We start from the raw sequence: 25,553 nt of genomic DNA, 5'->3' as shown, positions 1-25,553 counted from the left end.
GAGGTACAGAATCCTAAGCAGACACCACTAGATTCAGGAAGTTATTAACCTCCAATCACTAGGCTCCTGAACCAGCCTGGATAACTTTACTCACCACAACTCTGAACTGATTCAAATGACATACAGACTCACTATCTAGGACTCCTTTACAACTCAGTCTCAATACATCTTTCATTTGCACACTGGTCATTTGTTAGTCTTTGTTTATGCATGGTTTTTCGTAGATTCTATTGTATTTCTTTATTTTCCACCATTGTTCTTGTGGCTAAAATGACCAAGGTAACATGTCTGAATGTTTGGTGTCCTGTCGCACTCACCTCAATAATAAGCAAACGCTTTGAGAGGCTGGTCAAGGACTACATCTGCAGCACGCTACCACCCACACTCAACCCCCTACAATTCACCTCCCAACACAAATGATCGACAGATGACGCATAGTCACAGCTCTACACACCGTCCTTACACATCTGGAGAAGAAAGATGCACACATGAGAATGTTGTTCTTGGACTACAGTTTAGCATACAACACCATAATTCCCTCCAGGCTCGACAAGAAGCTCAGAGGAGACCTCGGCCTTCACCTTGCCTTATGTAGCTGGATCCTGGACTTGTCAGATCACTGGCAAGTGGCAAGAATGAGCTCCCTCGCCTCTGCCCCTTTGACCCTCAGCACAGTTGCCCCTCAGGGCTGTGTCCTAAGCCCCCTCCTTTACTCTCTGTGTACCCAAGACTGTGTTGCCACCCACAGCTACAATCTGCTAATTAAATTTGCTGATGATAAGACACTGATTGGCCTAACCTCAAACAACAATGAGGCAGCCTACAGACAAGAAGTCATCACCCTGACACAGTGGTGTCAGGAAAACAACCTCTCCCTCAATGTTGTGAAAGCAAAGGAGCTGGTTGTGGACCACAGGAGTAATGGAGACAGGCTAACCCTGTAGACATCAATAGATCTGGGGTTGAGAGGGTGAACAGCTTCAAGTTCCTCAGCATAATCATCACCGAGGATCTCATGTGGTCTTTATGTACCGGCTGTGTGGTGAAAATGGCACAACAGCACCTCTTTCACCTCAGACGGTTGAAGAAGTTTGATATGGGCCCCCAAATCCTAAGAACTTTCTACAGGGACACAGTTGAGAGCATCCTGACTGGCTGCATCACTGTCCAGTATAGGAAATGTACTTCCCTCAATCGCAGGACTCTGCAGAGAGTGGTGTGGACAGCCCAGCGCATCTGTAAATGTGAACTTCCCACTATTCAGGACATTTACAAAGACAGGTGTGTAAAAAGGGCCAAAGAATCATTGTGGATCCAAATCATCCCTAACCACAAACTGTTTCAGCTGCTACCATCCGGAAAATGGTACCACAGCATAAAAGCCAGGACCAACAGGCTCCAAGACAGCTACTTCCATCAGGCCATCATACTGATTAATTCATACTGATACGACTATATTTCTATGTTATAGAAGGGCCTGTTGTACATACTATTTATTATGAATTACAATACATTGCACATTGAGATGACGACGAAACAAAGATTTTTACTCCTCATGTATATGAAGAATGTAAGGACTAAAGTCAAGTTTTCACGTAAATGCCTGCAAGGGAATGTATCTCCCTGTAGTATATGGTATCATACGTGTACTTTGATAATAAATTTGTTTTGAACTTTGAATATTGCTCATTCATACCTACTCATGCTATTTGCTGAACACATCTGGTGCGGACAGCCCAGCGCATCTGTAGATGTGAGCTTCCCACTATTCAGGACATTTACAAAGACAGGCGAGTAAAAAGGGCCTGAAGGATCATTGGAGACCTGAGTCACCCCAATCACAAACTATTCCTGCTGCTACCATCTGGGAAACAGTACCATAGCATAAAAGTCATGACCATGGACAGCTTCTTCCACCAGGCCATAAGACTGCTTAATTCATGCTGACGCTACTGTATTTCTATGTTACATTGACTATCCTGTTGTACATAATACATTATAAATTACTATAATTGCATATTTGAACAGAGACGTAATGTAAAGATTTTTACTCCTCATGTATTAGAAGATCATAAGATATATGAGGAAGAGTAGGCCATTCGGCCCATCAAGTCGACTTCTCCATTCAATCATGGGTTGATCCAATTCTTCCAGTCATCCCCACTCCCCTGCCTTCACCCCATACCCTTTGACACCCTGGCTAATCAAGAGCCTATCTATCTCTGTCTTAAATACACCCAGTGACTTGGCCTCCACAGCTGCTCGTGGCAACAAATTCCACAGATTCACAAAGTATATTCCACAAATACACAAGGTGTATTTGAAGGATGCAAGTAAAAGTCAATGCAATAGCCCAATTATTTTATTTCTTAGAGATTTACTTATTATTCATTTACTGAGATACAGCGCAAAATAGGCCCTTCTGACCCTTCAAGGACTGCCACCCAGCAATCCACCGAATAAATCTGAGCTTAATCACAGGACAATTTACAAGGACCAATTAACCTACCAACCGGTACATCTTTGGACTGCAGTAGGAAACCAGAGCACCCAGAGGGATCCTATGCGATCATAGGGAAAACATACAAATGCCTTACAGGCAGTGGCGGATACAGCACAGAAACAGGCCCTTCCGGAAAATCACCACCCAATTACACGTGACCAATTAAGACCATAAAACGTAGGAGCAGAATTAGGCCATTTGGGCCATCGAGTTTGCTCTGTCATTCCATCATCACTGATTTTTTTAAATCCCTCTCAACCTAATCTCCTGTCTTCTCCCCATAACCTTTGATGCTCTGACTAATCAAAAACTTAGCGACCTCCACTTTATATCCAATGACTTGGCCTCCACAGCCATTTGTACAATGAATTCCACAGATTCACCATCCTCTGGCTAAAGAAATTACTCATCTCTGTTCCAAATGAATGTCCCACCATTTTGAAGCTGTTCCCGCTGACCCTAGACGCCCCATTACAGGGAACACTTTCTCCACATCTATTCTATCTTGGCCTTTCAATATTCAATAGGTTCTAACCTCCAGCAAATACAGGCCCACAGCCATCAAACACTTTTCATATGTTAACCCTCTCACTCCCAGAATCATCCTTGTGAACCTCCTCTTGATCCTCTACAGTGCCAGCACATCTTTTCTTAGATAAGGGGTATAATATTCTAATTGCAGTCTGACCAATGCCTTAAAAAAAAGCCTTAGCATTATATCCTTGCTTTTATATTGTAGTCCTCTTAAAATGAATGCTGACACTGTATTTTCCTTCCTTACCAACATCTCAACAAACAAGTTTTAGGGACTCCTGTACGAAGAGTCTCAAGCCCCTTTGCACCTTTGATTTTTGAATTTTCTCCCCATTTAGAAAATATTCTGCACCTTTACCATTTCTACCAAGGTTAATATTCATACATTTCCATACACTATATTCCATCTGCCACTTCTCTGCCCATTCTCCTAATCTGTTAAAGTTCTGCAGACTCCCTGCTTCCTTAGCACTACCTGCCTCTCCACCCATAGTCAGCAAAATTAGTCACAAAACCATCAATTTCAGTCAAGATGGTACCAGCGAGTAAGGATTCCGCAGGCAATGTCTTGCAGATAGTGCACAAAACTATTTATTTCACTTCTTATTCATCTTCTGGAACTGTTAGAGCCAGTGATTTACTGTTTGGAGATCGATTGAGTGACCTAGTGCTCTGCTATCTCCGAGAACATTCCAGGGGATGAGTGTGGGCCTCGTGGCAAAGCTTAGAGATGGAGCGAGTCAATGATCATCTCCATTTCGCCACTTAAAGCATCCATCAATCGCTGATTAAAGCATCGAGGAAGATTGAAACATCGAGGTGAAAGTGAGGTGAGAGAGTGTTCAGTGCCGATGACCTACCTCTCGCCATGCTGTGACGGAACTGCCGGATAAGGTGTCTGTGGGTGAAAGGCTGTCCATCACTCGATGCTGCTGAATAGGCTGTCACACACAGACATCTCGACTCCCTCACTGCTCTGCCTCTGCGTTTGAGTGGTTCCCCTCTCCCCCATGGAGAATGTTACCAAAGTTCTGCTGTTAATGGATTTTTGGACTGTCCGGTCTCTTTTTCCCCACTTTTTTTGTCAATTACATTCTGTGTTTTTGCCTGCAAGTTTATGCGTGATTTGTAAGTTTTCTTGTGTGTGGTGGGGGTTTGGAATTTTGGATTTGATGTTCTCGCAGTTCGTCCGATTTGCAATTTTTTCCTCTGCACATCGGGTTGGGAGGGAGAATGTTGATGCTGTTGCTGCCACTGCGCAATTTCTAAGCTTTTTTTTGTGCCGGGGGGGTTGTGGGGTTTGATGTTTTTGCAGTTTGCCGATTTGCTTTTCTATGTGTTCGGGGGGGGGGGTGGGGGTGCGGTGGTGTGGAGTTGATGCTGTTTTTGCCATTGTGACTCAAAATGGGGCGAATTGTAAGCTTTTTTTGTGCAGGGTGTTTGGGGTTTGATATTCTAGCAGTTTGCAGATTTTGTTTTTCTGTGTGGAGGGGGCAGGGTTTGATGTTTTTGTTGCTTTTGCGGTTTAAATTTGGGGCTATTTTTCTTTAAACGACTTTAATGGTTTTCTCTGTTTCGTGGCTATCTGGAAAGAAAAATCTCAGGGTTGTATACTACATAAATACACTTTGATAATAAATGAAATTTTGAATCTTTGATTAACTCCTTCATCCAAATCATTGATATATAAATGTGGAAACAAGAGGTCGCACACCGACTCTCTGCAGAACACCAGCAGCCAACCAGAAATGGTCTCCTTTATCCCCACTCTTTGCCTCCTACCAGTCAGACAATCTTCTTCTGTCCATGCTATCATCTTTCCTGTAATACCATGGGTTCTTACCTTGTTAAGCAGCCTCATGTGCAGCACTTTGTCAAAAGCCTTCAGAAAATTCAAGACCAGAACATCCACTGACTCTCCTTTGTCTAACTTGCTTGTTATTTCCTCAAAAAAATTCCAACAAATTTGCCAGGCAAGATTTAACTTTTAGCCATAAAACATATTGGATTGTGCCAAAAGATAAAATTTAATCACTATGCAATAATCTCCTTCAGCTGCACTACAATAACAATGTTAGCTTCAACTTGCTTGAAGAAAAGCTACCACTTAAATGCCTAGTATAGATGCCCACTCTTCAATGCTGATATGAATAAGTGAGCATCTTGCCATCCCTGAGCACATTACATAATTCCAAAAATACACCCTTTGACCAAAGAAATTTCTCCCTACCTCAGTCCTAAAAGACCTTTCAGGAGTGTTAACTATTCAATGATTATCTCCAATAAGGGAAAGATACCTCCCATACCCTTGAATGGAAATGTTATTGCTGAATCCTCGCCATCCACCTCCAGTGTGTTCTTTGATCATAAAGGTAGTTCAACAAACGATATAATTATTGAGATTGTAACCGTGCATCAGAGTCTGCATATCCATTGGCAATGCATCCACCTTCTAATTCTCCAAAGTCTTTCTATCATAAATCAAGACTGTGATAGACTATTCTCCAATTACCTGGGTAGGCACAACCCCAGCATTACTCACAAAGCTCAAAACTACCCAGGGTGAAGCAGAGAATTCATTGTACACTATTCTCTTCCTCAAAACAAATGGAGCCTGCATTACTTATGAGATTTACAGCAGAAATTTGACAACGCTCCTTCAGTTGTACCTCCTAAACCAGTGAACTCCTCAATCATTAAGGAAAAAGGCAACAGATACGTGGTAGGAAACCTGACAGTGTTGACATTCCCAAGGCTCACAATGTCCTGACCTGAATATAATTCATTATTCCTTTCTCAGTGTTGGTGTGAATTACAGAAAATGAAAACAGCCCGTCAACACCTTCATCACAGAGATGCAGCACTGAGAAGCAAAACTGGTAAAATTGTTTTGCGTTGCCATTATATGAGAAAAAAAGTGCATCAGAAAACTAATGATAAAAACTTGTTTTCTTACCAATTTGAAGCTTGTCAATAATTGGTGTCAGCAATCCATCGGGATAAATTTTGATCATTAAGTAGATATTCGCATAGCTCTGATCGTCATTCTTTGGTTCTGAATACAAGGCTGGCAATACAGAGGTATAGGGCCTGACGACTTCTACATCTGGAAGGAACACAGAATGTACTGGTAATAATATAATAAGACCTTAAGGCTGAGAAACTGAAGACAAAGAAGTTATACAGAACCATTTATTACATCCTTAGAAAAATTTAATTTTGGACCTAATTTTATTCATTGGATTAAATTACTTTATTTATCTCCCTCCGCTTGGGTTCTTACCAACTTTCAGAACTCTGAACTCTTTAAACTCCAACGTGGAACTAGGCAAGGTTGCCCTTTGAGCCCTCTGCTTTTTGATTTGGTATTAGAACCCTTAGCAATTGCTTTCCAAGAGTCTAAAGAGATTACTAGTATTTTAAGGACAGGTACTATTCATAAAGTGTCGCTCTATGCTGATGACTTATTACTTTTTGTATCTAATGTTAGAACCCCTTTACCATTTGTGTTCCATTAACTGACTAATTTTAGTCAATTCTCAGGACATAAATTAAATTTACAGAAGAGTGAACTGTTTCCTTTAAACAATTTAATACCAACTGATATTAACCTTCCTTTTAAAATTTTAAGAAAACAATTTACATATTTAGGAGCAACAATTACTAAGAATTATAAAGATTTATTTAAGGAAATTATTTTAAGTTTATTGAACTATGTTAAAAAAAACGCTTTCTAATTGGTTGCCTCTCTCTTTATCACTGATTGGCCGAATCAATTCTATTAAAATGAATATCTTACCTAAATTTATATACCTTTTTCAAGCTGTGCCTGTTTTTATTCCTAAATCTTTTTTTGACTCTTTGGATTCAATTCTTTCTTCCTATATATGGAAGAATAAAAAACCTCATATAAATAAAGCTCACCTTCAAAAAACCAAACAGAACGGAGGATTTGCCTTTCCCAATTTTAGGTTATATTATTGGGAAGTTAATATACGTAATATTACGTTCTGGATATATTACACTAACCATGAGAATTGCCCTACATGGGTTTATTTGGAAGTCAACTGTATGTTATAAAATTTTCCATTATTTCTTTACTTGGATCCTTGCTTCCTTTATCTTTAAATAAACTAATTGACAATATGGTTGTTAAACATACATTGAGGATTTGGTTACAGTTTAGGAAATATTTTGGTTTATTGAGATTCTCCCTCTCAAGTCCCATATTTTCTAATTGTTTTTTTTAAACCATCTTTAATTGACTTATCTTTTAAAGAATGGGGTAGATTGGGTATTAAACGATTTCAGGATTTGTTTGATGGAGGGAATCTCTCTTCTTTTCTGCAACTTTCAACGAAATTTAACCTTTCCAATACTCACTTTTTTCGATAGTTACAGATTAGAGATTTTTTAAGATCTCAATTACTTACATTTCCTACAAGTCCAGATAAGAATATAATAGGTACAATTTTTAATCTGAAACCCTTTGATAACGGTTCAATATCTTACATTTATGGTCTACTGTTGGGACTGAAAAAGGCCTCTTTAGATAAAATTAAAGGAGATTGGGAAAAAGATTTACAGATTTTCATATTTGAAGAGAGTTGGAAGATTATTTTAAAATTGATTAATTCTTCATCATTATGTACTCATCATTATTACAATTCAAAGTGGTATATAGAGTTCATATCTCTAAAGACAAGCTTTCCCGTTTCTACGTAGATATTTCCCCTTACTGTGATAGATGTACTAATGGAATGGCCACACAAATTCATATGTTTTGGACATGTCTGAGCCTTGAAAAATTCTGGAAAGATGGATTTCAAACTTTTTCTGCACTTTTCAATGTCAGCTTTAAGCCCAATCTTTTGACTGCCTTGTTTGGTATTGTTGAGGATAGTGCTACAAAATTGAAGCCATCCAATTTGCGGGTATTGGCCTTTATGTCTCTTCTGGCCAGGATGGGAGATATTGTTCAAGTGGAAGGACCCACTCGTGTTCAATGGCTATCTGATGTTATATTGTGTCTTGATCTAGAGAAGATCCGTTGTTCGGTTTCTGATTCTAAACATGATTTTCTAACGTTATGGGGACCCTTTCTGAATTATTTTCACAATCTTTGAACTGTTATTAAAGTATGAATCTGAGCCATTATTACTATAATATCATATGGTAAGGTATTTTTCTCTTTTCTTTCTTTTAAACCAACCAGCTCATTTTGGTAGTGGGGGTAGACTTTTTAAATAAAATACAATTATTTTATTTTTATTTCATTTCATAATTCAATCTTTTTTTTATACATGATTGATTTGGAATATAGGATACTGTGATCATATTACTGTGATTTAAATGTAATGTAATTCATATTATTTACTTGTATCCTTATGAATTATATATTTGTATTCATGCAAGTTATATAATATCAATAAAAATATTGAAAAAGAAAAAAAGAACCATTTAGAATAAAAGACTTGTTTCTATTTTGTGACTATTGGAAAAAAGCCACATGCACTCTATCACTAAGCCATGGTGAGCAAGCAACCCTAGATGCTTCCATAGGCCTCTAGATACTTCTATCGGCAGAGGGTTGTGAATATGTGAAATTCATTGCCAGACACAGCTGTGGAGGCCAAGTTATTGGGTATATTTAAAGTGAAAGTTATTAAGTTCTTGATTAGACCATAAGACATAGTAACAGAATTAGGCCATTTGGCCCATCAAGTTTGCTCTGCCATTCAATCATGGCTGATCCATTTTTCCCCACCTCAGGCCTACTCACCAGCCTTCTTCCCATAACCTTTTATGCCGTGTCCAATCATGAACCAATCAAGCTCTGCCTTAAATACACCCAACGACCTGGCCTCCAAAGCTGCCTGTGGTAATAAATTCCATAAATTCACCACCTTCTGGCTAAATAAATTTCTGTACATCTCTGTTTAAAATAGACCTTTATCCTGAAACTGTGCCCTCTTGTTCTAAACTCCTCCACCATGGGAAAAATCCTTTCGAAATTTACTCTGTCTAGGCCTTTCAACATTCAAAAGGTTTCAATCCCCTTCCATCCTTCTAAATTCCGGTGAGTACGGATCCAGAGCCATCAAACGTTCCAATGATAACCCTTCCATTCCCGGAATCGTCCTTGTGAACCTCCTCTGAACCCTCTCCACTACCAGCACATCCTTTCTTAGATGAAGAGCCAAAAACTGTTCACAATACACAAGGCCTTACCAGTGCCTTATAAAGCCTCAGCATTACTTCCCTGCTCTTGTATTCTAGACCATAGACAAAGAAGCAGAATTAGGCCATCTGGCCCATTGAGTCTGCTCCACCATTCAATCATGGCTGATCCTTTTATTTCCCAATCTCCTCCTCAACCTCAGTTCCTGGCCTTCTTCCCGTAACCTTTGATGCCATGTCCTATCAAGGACCTATCAATCTCTGCCTTAAATATGCCCAATGACCTGGCCTCCACAGCTGCACGTGGCAACAAATACCACAAATTCACTACCATTTGGCCAAAGAAATTTCTCCACATCTATGTTTTGAAAGGGCGCCCCTCTATCTTAAGGCTATGCCCTCTCGTCCTAGACACTCCCACCATGGGAAACATCCTTTCCACACCTACTCCATCTAGGTGTTTCCAACCACTGAGATCAGGCTAACTGGTCTGTAACTTCCTTTCTGCTACCTTATTCCTTTCTTAAAGAGTGGAGTGACATTTGCAATTTCCAGTCCTTTGGCACCATGTCAGAGGCCAAAGATTTTTTAAAGATCATTACAAATGCCTCCACAATCTCTACCGCCACCTCTTTCAGAACCCCAAGGTTCAGTTCATCAAGCCCAGTTGACTTATGTACCCATAAGTCTTTCAGCTTTTGGAGCACTTCTCCCTTGTAATAGTAAATGCACACACTTCTCTTGGCTCATTCCCTTCAACATCTGGCACACTGCTAGTGTTTTCCACCGTGAAGACTGATGCAAAATACTCTTTTAGTTCATCTGCTATCTCCTTGGTCGCGATTATTATTTCTCCAGCCTCATTTTCTAGCGGTTCTATATCCACGCTCATCTGTCTTTTTTTGTTTTTCCATACCTGATAAAGCTTTTACAATCTACTTTGATATTGTTTGCTAGCTTGCTTTCATATTTCATCTTTTCCCTCCTAATGATCATTTTAGTTGCTCTCTGTAGGGTTTTAAGATCTTCCCAATCCTCTGTCTCCCCACTAACTTTTGCATTGTTGTATGCCCTCTCTTTTGCTTTTACGTTAGCATTGACTTCCCTTGTCAGTCATGGTTGTACTATTTTCCCATTTCAGTATTTCTTTGTTTTTTCAATACATCGGTCTTGCACTTTCCTAATTTTTCCTAAAAATTCACACCATTGCTGCTCTGCTATCATTCCTGCCAGCACCCCCTTCCAATTTACTTTGGTCAACTCCTCTCTCATATCACTGTAATTTCCTTTACACCACTGAAATACTGCTATGTCAGACTTTACTTTTTCCCTACAAAATTCAAGTTGAACTCAATCATACTGTGATCACTGCCTCCTTACGGTTCTTTTACCTTAAGCTCCCCGATTGCTTCCGGTTCATTACCTTACACCCAATCCAGTATAACTGATCCCCTAGTAGACTCAATGACAAACTGCTCTAAAAAGCCATCTCATAGGCATTCAACAAACTTATTCTCTTGGGATCCATTTCCAACCGGACTTTCCCAATCAACCTACAACTATGTTGAAATCCCCTACAACTATCATAACATTGCCCTTTTGACATGCCTTTTCTATTTACTGTTGTAATCTGCAGTCCACATCCCAGCTACTATTGGGAGGCCTGTCTATAACTGCCATCAGGGTCCTTTTACCCATAGTTTCTTAAATCAAACCACAAGGATTCACCATCTTCTGATCCTATGTGACATCTTTCTACTGATTTGATGCCATTCTTTACCAGCAGAGCTACTCTACCAACTCTGCCTACCTTCCTATCTCTCTCATACAATGTATAACCTTAGACATCCAGCTCCCAACTACTACCATCCTTCATGCCACAATTCAGTGATAGCCACAAAATCATACTTGACAATCTGTATTAGAGCAACAAGATCATCCTCCTTATTTCTTATACTCTGTGCATTGAGATATAACACTTTGAGTACTGTATTTGCTACCCTTTTTGATTCTGCATCCCTAATGTACTCATACTCACCCTGCTGGCTACAATTATGTCCTATCATCTGCCTGCCCTTCCTTGACAGCCTGACTGCACACTATCTTTGCTTATTTACCATCTGTCCTATCCAGAGTGCCTTCACTCCAGTTCCCAAAATTAGATTAAACCCTCCCCAACAACTCTAAAAAACCTGCCTACAAGAACATTGGTTCTGCGTAGGTTCAGGAGCAACCCGTCACTTTTGAACAGGTCATACCTCCCACAGAAGAGATCCCAATGATCCAAGAACCTGAAGCCCTGCCCTTTGCACCAGATTTTCAGCCCTGCATTAATTTGCCAAACCATCCTGTTGCTACCCTCACCAGCGCGCTGCACAATGAGCAATCCAAAAATTTACCACCCAGGAGGCCCTGCTTCTCAGCTTTCTACCTAGCTCTCTAAATTCTCTTTTCAGGACCTCTTTGCTTTTCCTTCTTATGTCTTTAGTACCAATATATACCAAGACATCTGGCTGCTGTCCTTCACTCTTCAAAATGTTGTGGACACAATTCGAGACGTTCTTGACCCTGGCATCTGGGAGGCAACATCCCATTTCGGTGTCCCGTTCATGTCCACAGAATCTCCTGTCTGTTCCCCTGACTACTGAGTCCCCTATCACTGCTGCTCCCCTCTTGTGCACCATGGACCTATGCTCAGTGCCAGTAACCTGGTCTCCATGGCATTCCTGTGGAAGGTCATCTGCCACAATAGTATCCAAAGCGGTATATTTATTTTTGAGGAGATTGGCCACAGGGATGCTTTGTGCTAACTGCCTTTTCATATTTCCATTTCTCCTGACAGCTACCCAGCTACTTACCTCCCACAACTGGGGTGACTACTTCCCTGTAATTCTAATCAATTATCTCCTCACTCTCCCATACAAGCCCGAAGTCATCCAGCTCCTGCTCCAGATCCCTAACACGGTTTTCAAGGAACTACAGATGGATGCACTTGATGCAGATGTAGTTCCCTGGGAGATTCTGGGTCTCCCAGGACTCTTAACATCCAGCATGAAGAACACACAACAGCCATTTACTACACTAGGTACCGTAACAGATTAAAAAAAAAGGGAATCTTAACAGAAGCTTACCTGGTGCCAACACCCCTTTTGAGCTGAAGCCTCCTTTGAGCTAAAGATTGACACTCCTACTCACCACTGGCCTACTCCCAACAATGGCTTGTACCTTCTGTACTTTTAAACAAGAGTCACCGACCTGTGAGAAAGCTCGTCATTGAGGCCTGTTCCTGCTGCTGATTGGACCGTTGGCATCAGTAAGGATTAGTAAGAAGGTTACAGGGAGAAACCAGGAGAATGGGGTTGAGGGGGATAATAAATAAGCATGACGGAATGGTGGAGCAGACTCGATGTGCTCAATGGCCTAATTCTGCTCCTATATCTTACGATCTTATGGAAAGTTCTGGAAGTGTTCTTCCAGTGGTATTTCAAGATAGCTGGGATAAGGAAAGTCCAGCTGAAGTGTTGATTCTAAAAGCTAATCTAAAGACCAGATAACAATATGGATTAGGTCAGCTGTGCTCACGTGTTGGTGTGTGACCAAGTGGTTAAGGCGTTCATCTAGTGATTTGAAGGTCGCTAGTTCGAGCCTTGGCGGAGATAGCACGTGTGTCCTTGAGCAAGACACATTGCTCTGCGACAACACTGGTGCCAAGCTGTATGGGTTCTAATGCCCTTCCCTTGGACAACATCGGTGGCGTGGAGAGGGGAGACTTGCAGCATGGGCAACTGCTGGTCTTCCATACAACCTTGCCCAGGCCCGTGCCCTGGAAACCTTCCAAGGTGCAAATCCATGGTCTCATGAGACTAACGGATGCCTATCGATCCTACACTCAAGCAGAAGCAGCACAGGGTTACTTTATCATACCTAACCCATCTAGAATGAGTAACTGCTAAGGGGAAACTAAGTTCATTCAATTATCATTAAACCATACATAAATACACAAATGAAAGCATTCCTCTGGGGCAATGGTACAATACACGTTACCAACAGCACATTGCACAAGAGGCTCTCCCATACCACTTCAATATCTCCTCTCCTGCAACAGGTGAGCCCACAACTTCCACCTAGTTCTAGCCACTACTGAGGCAACGCAGTTACCCCGCTGTCAGTCTTGCCACTGAACTGGAGCCAGCATTCTACCAATGTCCACCAGGGTCTTGTGATCCCAATAAAAATGTCCAGACATTCACGCGCACCACGCACCATCATAGCACAATGACACACAAGTCCACTCCACAACCCAACAATGATTTTCAACAGGTCCCGCTGTTTCGCCATTGAGACACTCACTGATGGGATGGTCCTGCAGTACCTGACATTTTTAGCATCTAGCAGTGACTTGTGATTGTAAAAAAAAATATACAGGACAAACAAATACACCTTTGATTGGACCCTGAGTGGACACTGGATTCCCAGTGCGTCACCATCTTACCGGAAAATAATCTTATGATTAATAATAAACATAATTATAACATGTACTAAAAATCCATGCATAAAAACATCACTGCTAAAATACAGTGGTTATGCTTAGATATGACACAGTGAATTAATTGCAACTTCTTCGAGGCAGCGTTCTTTGTGGATGAGAACCCTCTAACGTTGAAGGTAACAGAACGAGTCTCAGAGCTCTACATCATCTATTGATGCTATCTTAATCAATCAGGGTGTAATTTACAACTCACTGCCTATAATTACAACAAAATGTAGATACCACATTTTCATCCTGACAAGGCTTTATTCAGTGCAAATAACAGGAATCCACAAACAATGAATCACCGTTTCATAAAAGCAGATTTGCAACAACAGGGCACTCAACGACTGAGAAACTATTCCATACCTAAAGCTTTCACGTTTAATCTTTTTTCCTTTAGATGCAATGTGAAAGAACTAGTCAATTTTCAACTAGTCATCCATATGATTATTTGTATTTTGCTTTTAAATTGAGTGCTCTGGTGAATTGTACAAGGGAAGGCATTGACATACCTTGAATGCGGCTCTTAAGATACACATGTTGTCCAACAGGTACAGTCAGATGACATCCGGGGGGTAGCTGAAAGCAGAACAGTCTGGTATTGTGCGAGACATCCACCTTGGAGATCAGATTGCATTTCCGGTAGAAAAGATCTGTTTTGGGAGTAGAGCAAGATGGAACTTGTAATTTTGTCAAGATATTAACAAAAGCAATTCCCATTATTTTTCTCTCCAATATGACATACCTTTCAATAACTTCCAATTCCTTGATACTGATCACTTCATTTTCACCAGATATCCAGTCCCAGTACATGTCTATCCCCCATCAGGAAGGCCCAAAGCTCTCCACTTCTTTCTCAGCATTAAAACATAACAAGTTCCCCTCCTCCACCACCATCCTCTATCTGGCAGAATTGGTCCTCACTCCTCAATAATTTCTCATTCTGTTTTTTCCACTTTCTGCAAACTCAAAGGCTAGCCTTGGGCACCCACAGGAGCCCCAGCTATTTTGTGAGCCACATAGAATAGTCCATGTTTCAAGCCCTCCCCAGTTATACTCAACTCTTCCCCCACTACATTGACGACCGCATCATGCTTCATGCACCCATTCTAAGCTTGTCAATTTCATTAAATTTGCCTCCAACTTCTACTCTGCCCTTCAATCCACTTGATCCATTTCTGACCCCTCCCTCAATCTCTCTGTTTCCATCTTTGGAGACAAACTGCCTACCAACATCTTTTATAAACAAATTCACATGGCTATCATGACTATACTTCTTTCCACCCTGTCTCCTGTTTAAAAAAAATGCTATTCCCTTTCTTAGTTCTTTTGTCTCTGCAGCATCTGTTCCCAGAATGAAGCTTTTCTTTCCAGGACATCAGAGATATCCTCCTTCTTCAAAGAACAGGGTTTCCCTTCCTCCATCATTGATGCTGCCTTCACCACATCTCTTTCATTTTCTAGACTTTCACACATCCCATCTTACTGTTGCCTTAACAGGGATAGGGTTCCTCTTGTCCTCACCTACCACTCCATGAGTTTTCACGTCCAACACATCATTCTCCACCACCTTGGCCATCTTCAACAAGATCCTACCACTAAACACATCTTCACCTCCCCTGCTTTCTGCCTCTGAGATTCCTTAGTCTACTTGTCCCTCCCCACTAATCTCCCAGCTGGCACACATCCCTGCAAGCGACAGAAGTCCTACACCTGCCCATTCACCTCCTCTTTTACCTTCATTCAGGGCCCAAACAGTCCTCCAGGTGAGGCTTTACTTCGCCTGTGAATCTGTTGGGGTCACTTGTTGTATCCACCCCCCCCCCAATCCCAATGAGACCTGATGTAAATTGAAGGACCATTTTGTCGAGCAGCTCCGTTCCATCCACCAAAAGCGCAACTTCCTGGTGGTCAGACATTTTAGTTCACCATTTCCATTCCGACATGTCAGTTTGCAGCCACCTCTTTTGCCACGGTGAGGCATCCTCAGGGTGGACGAGCAACATTTCATGTTCCATCTAGCTAGCTTCCAACATGATGGCAGGAACATTGATTTCTCCCTCTGGAATTCCCCCCCCCCACCCTTCCCCTCTTTTTATATTCCCCACTAGCCTCCTAAATCTTCTCCTCACCTGCCCATCACCTCCCCTAGTGCCCCTCCTTCTTCCCTTTCTCCCATAGTCCACTCTCCTCTGCTATCAGATTTCTTTTTCTCCAACTACTTACCTTTCCCACCTACCTGGCTTCACCTACCAGCTTCTAGCTAGTCCTCCTTCCCCTCCACCACCTTTTTATTTTGGCATCAGCCCCCTTCCTTTCCAGTCCCGAAGGGTCTCAGCCCAAGGAGTCAACTGTATATTCACTTCCATAGGTTCTGAGTTCCTGACCTGCTGAGTTCCTCCAGCATTTTGTGTGTGCTGCCCTGGATTTCCAACATCCGCAGAATCTCTTGTATTCATGACATAATTTTTCCTAATTTGTTACACAAATTTCTGGCACATAAACCACAGGATGACACACTTTTTCTTGATATATCTTAATTTTCTTTGAAGATTTTGCCATAAAATACTATCCAACCATATCCTTGCTGTGTAAGGATCACTTATATCAAGGTAGGAATGATTCTATTCCAAAAGTTTGCATGATGAGTTACAACTAAATTACAGGTTATAATTCTGATGTAAGAAGGCATTTAGCAAAGAGCCTTGCTCATTCTGATGTTGACGCTCTTCAGCCTGACATATGCCAATGCATTCCTTCCTTGCAGTCATTTATCTTTCATGCTCACCTCAGACATTGGAACTTGACCCTATCTATTGCCGCCCTGATGGACAAACTTACGTCAAACTATGGCTGAAGCTGAGTACAAAGTCATTGGCTTGAATCAGGCTGATTCATGAAAGCATTGTGAGCAATCACACTCTGCGGTGCTGTATTTAAAGCCTTTGCTAAGTACATGCACAATATGTGTATATTGATTTAACAATGATGATAACAAAAAGATTTAAAGCTAGTGAATTACTATCTCAGACAGTTTGAAGAGCATCTCTTGAAATCACCCTGTAAAAACATGTGTGGCCTGTGTTTAAAAAAAAATTCCATCCTGTACAATAATGGTTATATTTCAGTAGTTTTCATTACTTTTGACAGATCAATTTGTTCTCAAATAGTAAATCTCAAAAGTTTTCCTCACATTTCCCATTTCATGACATTCTGTAACTGGAATGGGAGAGTAAAGTTATGGGGCATCTGAAGATTATGAAACTCCATTTCGTACAAATGTTCAGTTGGAGGTATAAATACAACAAAGGATCGCGAGGTCTGAGTAAGGTGTGCCACAAAAATTAAATTTCTTATATTACAGATATGACCTGGGATTCGTCCTTAGTGCAAACACACAACATAGCGACTAAATTTTGTTTACTTGTTGCAAGGTTACCTTAGAAAACAGTCAAAAGTGACACTTCTCTGGATCTTTTCCCTGGTATAGACAACTTAAGGATCCCCAAAAGGGGAATGAAAAGCTGGAAAATCCTGTTTGGAAAACAAACTAATTGAACTTAACTTCTACTGATCACCCAAAAGGATTGAAGACTTTGTTCAAAATCAATCCCTAGGAAAGCAGCAAAGATCTTTACACTGGGTTTACACCAACTAGCACAACTAAGGTAATCTGGAGATCTTATAAAGCACTACTGCTCCAGAGTATATTGGTTTATAAATGTGTACTAATCTAGGTTTCAGCCCAACACACATTCACACTAGCTACAAGGTTCTCAAACTAAATCTTATTCTTTTTACATACATCATAAATAATATAAATGGATCAACTTAAGAATCATATAAATAACATCATGTATACATACCCCTGTTAGCATTCTTTTCATATGTGTTATGGTGTTCTCGAGGCTGTCCAAGATCATTCCATACTGTATTATTAACTTTTTTCAAGTGCAGTTCAATTTTCCCCACTTTGTTGCTACAGCGTACTAAATGAATAAATTAGAATTAACATGCTGCATAAGAAGTGATACAACAGAACTCAGAACAGAATGCAAACTCTTGGTAAATTCCTCATGTAATTTTAAAGTGTGGCCAAAATAATGATAAAAAATGACTTGGAGAATTTACAGCCAATTGCCTGATTTGTGCTATGGATCAGAAAAAGCCAAAGCCTCGGTCATAAATTTGTAAAAGTATCTTCAAATTCAGATACGTAATAGAAAACCTTTCTACCCCATATAGTATTGGTACATATTTTCTGGATTATTAACTGAAAACAAACTAAATTAATGTAAACAAGCATATTTCTCTGTTAGGTACAAAATGCACAAAATTTCACAAAGTGAGAAAGCAAGAAAAAATTTCTGAAGCTCTGAATGATATTCATATAGCTAGTATTTTCTTGAAACATACAGTATTATTAAAACTCTGCTTACCAGGTGCTACCTCTTGTACTACTTCATGGCTCAGTTCTACATTTTAAAAAAGTGGGAACATTGTTAGTCCAAAACAAAGTCAAAAAAAAACATGTACACACAATGAATGTCAAAGAAAATCTATAAGCCTGACAGACTTTCAGAGAGAAAATCTGTCATTCACACTAATAAGAGGTGAATTTAAACTATGGTTTGCAGAATTGTCCAGTGGCACGGTGTGGAACAAGAACAGACTGGCCAGTGATGAGTTATTCCAACTCTGCTGGGTTATTTGTTCTTAGGTTATCATTGCAATGGCAAAGTTACATTTTTGATTTATGAAAGGCAAATGAGAATGTGCCAGAATGCAATAACACAACTGAGTTTCATATTAGCCCATTTCAGACAACATTAAACATCACGAAGTGTGTAACTTAAGTAACATACAAAATTGTCAATTAAAATACCATTTGGGTTATTAACACCAGTCAGGCAGTCATTATGGCAACTTATCTGGTACAAGCAACACTCACAACACGCTGGAGGAACTCAGCAGGTCAGGCAGCACCCGTGGAAAGATCGGTCGACGTTTCAGGCCGGAACCCTTCATCAGTCTGACGAAGGGTTCCGGCCCGAAATGTCGACCGATCTTTTCCATGCCCGACCTGCTGAGTTCCTCCAGTGTGTTGTGAGTGTTGCTTTGACCCCAGCATCTGCAGATTATTTTGTGTTTTATCTGGTACAAGCCCTGTATTTACAGACCTACCTATTTTAGATTTACAGCATACTGTGGAACTCTCAGTCTCGGGGCTGAGTTTATAGTGACCTGTACGTGTACATCTGACAGTTTTAAAGGTAAAACATACTGTATATAGTAAAAAGGAACCTTTGTACAAGGCTGACCCTGATTCTTTGATTTTCACAGAAAGTACCTCTTCTCACCTAGAGTGAGCAATTGGATAAATGCCTGTTAATCCAAGTGAAGATGTAAATAAAGAACTTACAACTGATTTATCTGTGTAATAGTGACAGACATCAGACGAAGTCAGGTAGGCGTCTTTTAGGTTAGAGTGAAGCATAGTTTACAGGCATTATGAAGACCTTCTAACAGAATCACATTCAGAGACAATGCATGTGTCAATCAATTATTAAAGTGCCATTTGAAGTCTTCGTGTCTGGATGACTTTGTATACAAGTGCATTAAATATGTCGAAGACTCAAAACGCCTAATACATGGCCTGGAGATTGAGGGAGAGTTATGTTTTTGAAGGTTACATATATAATTTTAACAAAAACAATCGATTATTTCCTGAGCTTACTATATAAACTCGAATTATTTCAATATTCCCATTTAGCTGCAATAATGTTAACCTTGTAGCAGACCAATATTCAGTAATATATAACAAGTTTTTAAAAAGTAAAATATCAGTGATTAATGTATCAACAATCATTTATGTTTATCCATTTTCTGAACTGGCTCGTTAGATATTGCCATTGAAGCTCTTACATACCCAAATGAAGGATATAAGAATGTTCTCCTTGATGAACTTCTGTCCTAAGAACACTAGCTTCCAAGTCAACAATCACAGAATCTGAGTTGATGTCCTTCAAAAGAATTTTGTACAAATTAGTAACTGACCTGCTTAAAATTAAAAGTTTTACACCAAAATTTTAAATAATTGATTTACAGATGCCTACAATAATTAATCACTTTTCATTCAGAATGCATTTATTAGTACAAATGTCATCATACAAGTAGTCACACCAAATCCTCCTTTTTTTACTTGTGAAGGGAGGTATTCATTTTAAATCTAGAGAATTGATTACACAAATTCATTTTCTGAATAGCACATGGTGCAATTTCAATTTCACAGGGAGTATGTTGCACTGGAGATTGGTATTATTTCACATAGAGGCATTTACAAAATTGAAGTATTTCCAGATGCACCCCACATTAATGCATCTGATCTATTTCCTGCATTAGGAGCATACTGAGTGACTCCACGTTATGTGACACCTATGCGATATAATGTGAAGAAAGGTATATACAAAGACTATTCTTGAACATGTTTGAACCAGAGGCAAATTCTGCTAATTTAATGCTTTTCTTCTATATAAAAGAACAATCTTTTTTAAACCTGACAGGGCATCCTCTGACTGTAGGCTCCTCAAACATCTTCAGTGTTCACAGAACACGCCATAGAAGTGAGGGGCAGAGTCATAGAGCTATACAGCATGCAAGATACGTCCTTTGGCCTGACTCGTCCATGGCAACCGAGTTGCCTAACTGAGCTAGTCCCATTTGCATCTACTTGGCCCATAGCCGTCTAACCCGTTACTAACCATGTCGTCATCATCATCATCATCATCATCAGGTGCCATTCCCAGTTTGAGCTTTGACTGCCATGGCCCACACACTCCTGTTTCGAGTCAAGTGGATCAATTTCCTCATTGGTATTCATTTCCAGTTCTCTGGCTGCTGTCTCCATCATCATTTGTCTTTGCCTTCCTCTTGCTTTCTTCCCTTCAATCTTTCCCATAATTACCGTGCATTCTAACTCCTTTTTCTTAATCACATGTCCAATGAAGTCACGTTGCCTTTTCATGATCTCATACACTATTTCTCTTTTTGTGTTTGCTCTGTTCATGACATCCTCATTAGATATTCATTTCATCCATGATATTCTTTGCATCCTCCTCAAAAACCACATCTCTACTGCTTCAGATTGTTTCCTCATGTTACTAGACATTGTCCAACATTCTGAGCCATATAACATAACTGGATAAAAATAACAGTTCAGTACTCTGAGGCGGGTTGTCATGCCTAGTTTAGTATTGGTCAGTATACTCTTCATTCTCGTACAGGTGTCTTTTGCCATCCGTATTCTTCTTTTGATGTCCATGTCGCACCTGCCATCTGATGTCACCCAGCTTCCTAAGTAGCAAAAGTTCTGTACTTGTTTTATGTCTTCCCCGTTTATTCTCATCCTGCAGATAGGATTCTCCTTCTTTTTGGATATCACCATACATTTTGTCGTTTTGCAATTGATAGACAGACCCATTTTTGCACTTTCTTCAACAACTATATTAATTAAGTTTTGTAGTTCTTCTTCCGTACTTGCAATTAACAGTGTCATCCCCATATCTAAAATTATTGCCGCCAACTTTGATTCCCAAGATGTCTCTGATTTTTTGTACACATTAAACAAATCAGGGGAGAAAATACACCCTTGTCTAATGCCTCTCTTGATTTCCGTAAACTGACTCACTTCTCCATCTATTTTTAGAGCGGCAGTTTGTTCCCAGTACAGATTTCTGATTAGGCAGAGGTCTTTCGAATCTCGATCTAGAGTTTCCTGTAATATTTCGAAAAACTTATTGTGCTTCACTTTATCAAATGCTTTTGTATAGTCAATAAAACAAACATATCTTTTTGCACTTGAACAGCTCATTCTGATAGTATCCTTAACATCAATATCGCATTTCTTGTTCCTTTGTCTTTCACAAAACCACATTTTTCTTTACCTATTTCAGCTTGTATCTTACTTTAGCTCTTGTCATCAAAATTCTTAGAAGTATCTTGGTGATATGACTCATTAAACTTATGGTCCTATGTAATTCACATTCTGTTGCTCTAGGTTTCTTAGGAAGAGTGATAAGTACTGATTTTTTCATCTCTTCTGATATTATTCTGGTCTTATAAATGTCATTGATTAAATCAGCAAGTGTTTCAATTCCATAATCTTCAAGGGCGATAATTTGTTCTATTACTAATTCATCAGGATCTGCTGCCATTCCTTTCTTCATCTTGTTTATTGCATTACGAACTTCAGATTTTAAACAACTGGACCTTCAATGTTCTTCTTAATTTCTAGTTTTTTGCCTCGATCGTCTTCAAACAATTCCTGAATATACTCAGTCCATCTGTTCATAATCTCATCTTTTTCCATGACAATAGTACCGTCCTTTGCTTTCAAACATCCGCCTGAAGAACAGAGGAGCTTTTTACCAGTGATATTCTTGATTTGTTGATGTAACCTTTTTGGATCAGTAAAAGGGATTCTTTCTACTTGCTCACATTCCTAGTTTAACCATTCTTCTTTGGCTTTTTGACATAAGCTTTTAACTTTTTTATCTAAGGACTTACATTCTATACGATTTGCTTTCTTCCATCTCTTTTCTTTCATTAGATTTTTGTTTAAAATGGTACCTAACTATGTACCTCTCTAAATGTCTTATAGATGTAATAATTGTTTCTACCTTTACTTCGACCAGTTCTTCTGACAGGTTATTCCATACACACATTGCCCTATGTGTGAAAATATTGCCCTTCAGGTCTCAAAGTTTTTCCCTCTCACTTTAAACTTATGCCCTCTAATTTTAGATTTCCCTACCCTAGGGAAAAGACTATGGCTATTCACCTTATCAATGCTACTGGTGATTTTAATAATCCCTATAAGTCACCCCTCAGCCTTCTGTGCTCCAAGGGGGAAAAAAGTCCTAGATTATTCAGTCTGTCCTTGTAATTCAAACTGTTCAGTCCTTGCAACATCCTCAAAATCACTCTTGTACTTTTTTCTGGTTTGATGACATCCTTCCTATAGCAGGGCAACCGGAACTATATGCAGCACTCCAAACATTGTTCTATCAGTATGCAGAGCCCAAAAGTGTGGGTGTACTACAGAGTTATTTTTCCAGAGCTGAGGAATCCATACCATGGGTGCCACAGTAACAACATTACCAACAGCCTTCCATTACATGGCCATGGTGCAATATATTCCTTGTCGGTAGCTTGAAACGTGGGAAGCAGTTGAATTAATTGCAGTGGAATTCATTTTCGGACTTGGCGAAGAATGCACAACTTTGACTGTATTGAGGATTTTAAAGTTAATTAAAAGTAACAGTGCGACAGAGAAATGTAATGACTGATAGATTTGGGCATGCTTACATCCGTATAAATGTAATGAACACTGATAGAAAATGCTGTGTTCAATAAAAATGTTAGAAATACAATATTTCCAAAAAATAGCAGCTTCTACCAAAGCCATTTATTCTATGCAAGGAAGAATACATATAAATAGCTGAGTTCATCAGTCAGCTCAAAAAGACGCACAAGCTCAACTCTCTTCAAATTACTGGAGAGCGTTGTCTCCATCACCACAGCTACCCTTGTAATTCCTGAAGGCAGATAGGGGTTCCATCGTTTATTGACAGGACATCAAGGTGGTGCATCACATCACTCACAGGATGAAAATCTTTCGTTCAAATAGCAGACACGTTCCAGAGTCACAAAGTGATTCTGATATAAGGTTACCAGGAAGATCTTTGCAATGACATAAATGCAGTCAAATGAACATTTGGACTTTGGGAAGCCTGCAGTGGCAGGAAATGGTGGCCAAGCTGCCTGATGGAGAGTAACATGAGGTCTGGTCTTGTGGAACAGAGTGCCAAAGACATCCTTAATGCAGGAGTGATCAGCAAACTGCTATGTACTACACATCACCATACTGGGGCTGAATTGATCCTGCAGGATGACAATTCCTAGTGAGGGAGCAGTCTGTGTGACTCAAAGTTTGAGTCAGTCACTAATGAGAGTGGGGTAACGTAGCCTATACAGTCGACCCTTGCATTACAGCCATTCAGATTATAGAAATTCAACCTTACAGAATTCACAAATCACTCACAACCCAACAATTTGAAATATGGAATAAAATTCACTCTCAGGGAATTTGGGAAGAAAGTGAACAACACAAAAACTTTTTTTTGATGTTATGTACATGTCATGGCTTTGTAATTCAGAAATTTGCGGTGTGGCCCATTTTGTAGGAATGCTACTCGCCTATAACACAGGTTCATTGGTATAGATATTGCTCCTGGGAGAAGCGTAGGTAAAAGCAGCAGGCCCATCAAGCTTGGTTGCATACAGTGCTTAGTGCAAAGTCCCTGAATGCTTCCTGTGGTTCGGTCATGAGCGCTAGTCTTACTTTGGGAAGGATATGACAGGGTTTTTCACACACTGACATTATTAATTATGTCTTAGTAAATAGGGATTCAAAGTCACTTTTATTTGTAGGAAAGTGAGATTAAATTACGTGGAAGGGAGGAGGGGTCCGTCTTCAGAATGTGCAAAGGATAAAGTAAGAGTTATCTATGTGTTACACAGAGCAGTGTGCACAGTAGTGTGACTGTTCTCTTAAATAAAGCTTCTTCTGTACATTCAGAATTAGAAAATAAAAGATGCATTTTTGAGAGAGAACTGCAACAATTATTAAAAATCCCACCAATAACAAATTTTGGGCGCTTTAAGCTTTCAAAATTAACACAGGAAAAATAATGCTACCAAGCAAAACTTTTGCTCAAAGGATAGCCAAATAATGGTGGACCTGCGCAAGATATCCAGAAGCATGCTTAAAATTGCTTTATTTTGTGTTAACATGACTTTCAATGTCATGGTGCTTGTATAAATTTCTAGGCCTCTATTTCACTAAAATAAATAAAACAGATCTCAAATTAAAATCAAAGCTGTACTTAGGTAAATAATTTATGGCTTAATTTATTAAATATTGAAAAGATTTTCAAATGCTTTGTGAAACAATAAAATAACTGCTACACCAAATTGATTTTCAGAATTATTTGTTAAGCTTTTAACTGCACCTCATCTTACACACGATGCCTGTAGGGAGCATTCAGGGGGACTGCATGCCATCTGTGTAAAGGTAATTCCCTAAATGTTTTATTCTGGAGCTCATACCTTTTGTTTGGTGTATATGACAATTGTGATCGTATCCTCTGTCTGAAACCATTCATATCTGGTAAAATTGTTAAGAAAAAAATTTAGGTTGTAGGACAATAACATTTGAATTCATACTTTAAAATACATTTTCAAGGCCAAGCCTATGTGACTGTATATTTCCACAGGCGCAAAGAACAAATGACAGAAAACTCGAGAAACTAGGAGACTCAAGAGTACTGCATTGGATACAATAAGTTAAACAGTAGTGGTAAGTGTCATGCCCTGGTTAAGATTTCTACTGCTATGCTGTGAGGCAGCTCATATTAGCAGTGTGCCATGTTGGAAAGTATGTTTTGGCTTCAGCTAAGAAAGGGACCCATGTTGTCCAACTTAGCAATGTGAGTCAGCCAATCAGGATTATGGGGACAGAGAGAAGGTTCTAGAGAGCTGTGGGGAAGAGTTTTCTGAAGGACAGTCACCTGGTTCATGGTCTTTTGGTGGGAGATGTGGTAAAGAGATTGGGAGAGCCGCCCTTAGGATTCAATCCGACAGGAAGACCTGATTGCAAGGAGTGCTTCGTGAGATGAAGGAGCCCAAAGTGGGTAGCTTTACCAGTGACTGGTGATGAGAATTCAGCACCATGAGTAATGGTTA

The 25,553-nt window shown here is 39.8% G+C and overlaps 1 protein-coding gene across 1 annotated transcript in view; it reads right to left on the bottom strand.

Annotated features, from left to right (window-relative positions):
* Positions 1 to 25,553, bottom strand: part of LOC134342322 (cytochrome b5 reductase 4) — a 150,192-nt gene that overhangs the window by 69,531 nt on the left and 55,108 nt on the right. Inside the window, 6 exon segments of the mRNA XM_063040309.1 lie at positions 5,994 to 6,143; positions 14,261 to 14,401; positions 17,615 to 17,737; positions 18,188 to 18,223; positions 19,678 to 19,771; positions 24,918 to 24,975. Coding sequence (XP_062896379.1) covers positions 5,994 to 6,143; positions 14,261 to 14,401; positions 17,615 to 17,737; positions 18,188 to 18,223; positions 19,678 to 19,771; positions 24,918 to 24,975 — 602 coding nt within the window.

This window comes from Mobula hypostoma, chromosome 2 (genome assembly GCF_963921235.1).
Source record: "Mobula hypostoma chromosome 2, sMobHyp1.1, whole genome shotgun sequence".
Classification (NCBI taxonomy): domain Eukaryota; kingdom Metazoa; phylum Chordata; class Chondrichthyes; order Myliobatiformes; family Myliobatidae; genus Mobula; species Mobula hypostoma.
Note: the sequence above shows the minus strand (reverse complement) of the source record. Positions and strands in the feature narration are given on the sequence as shown.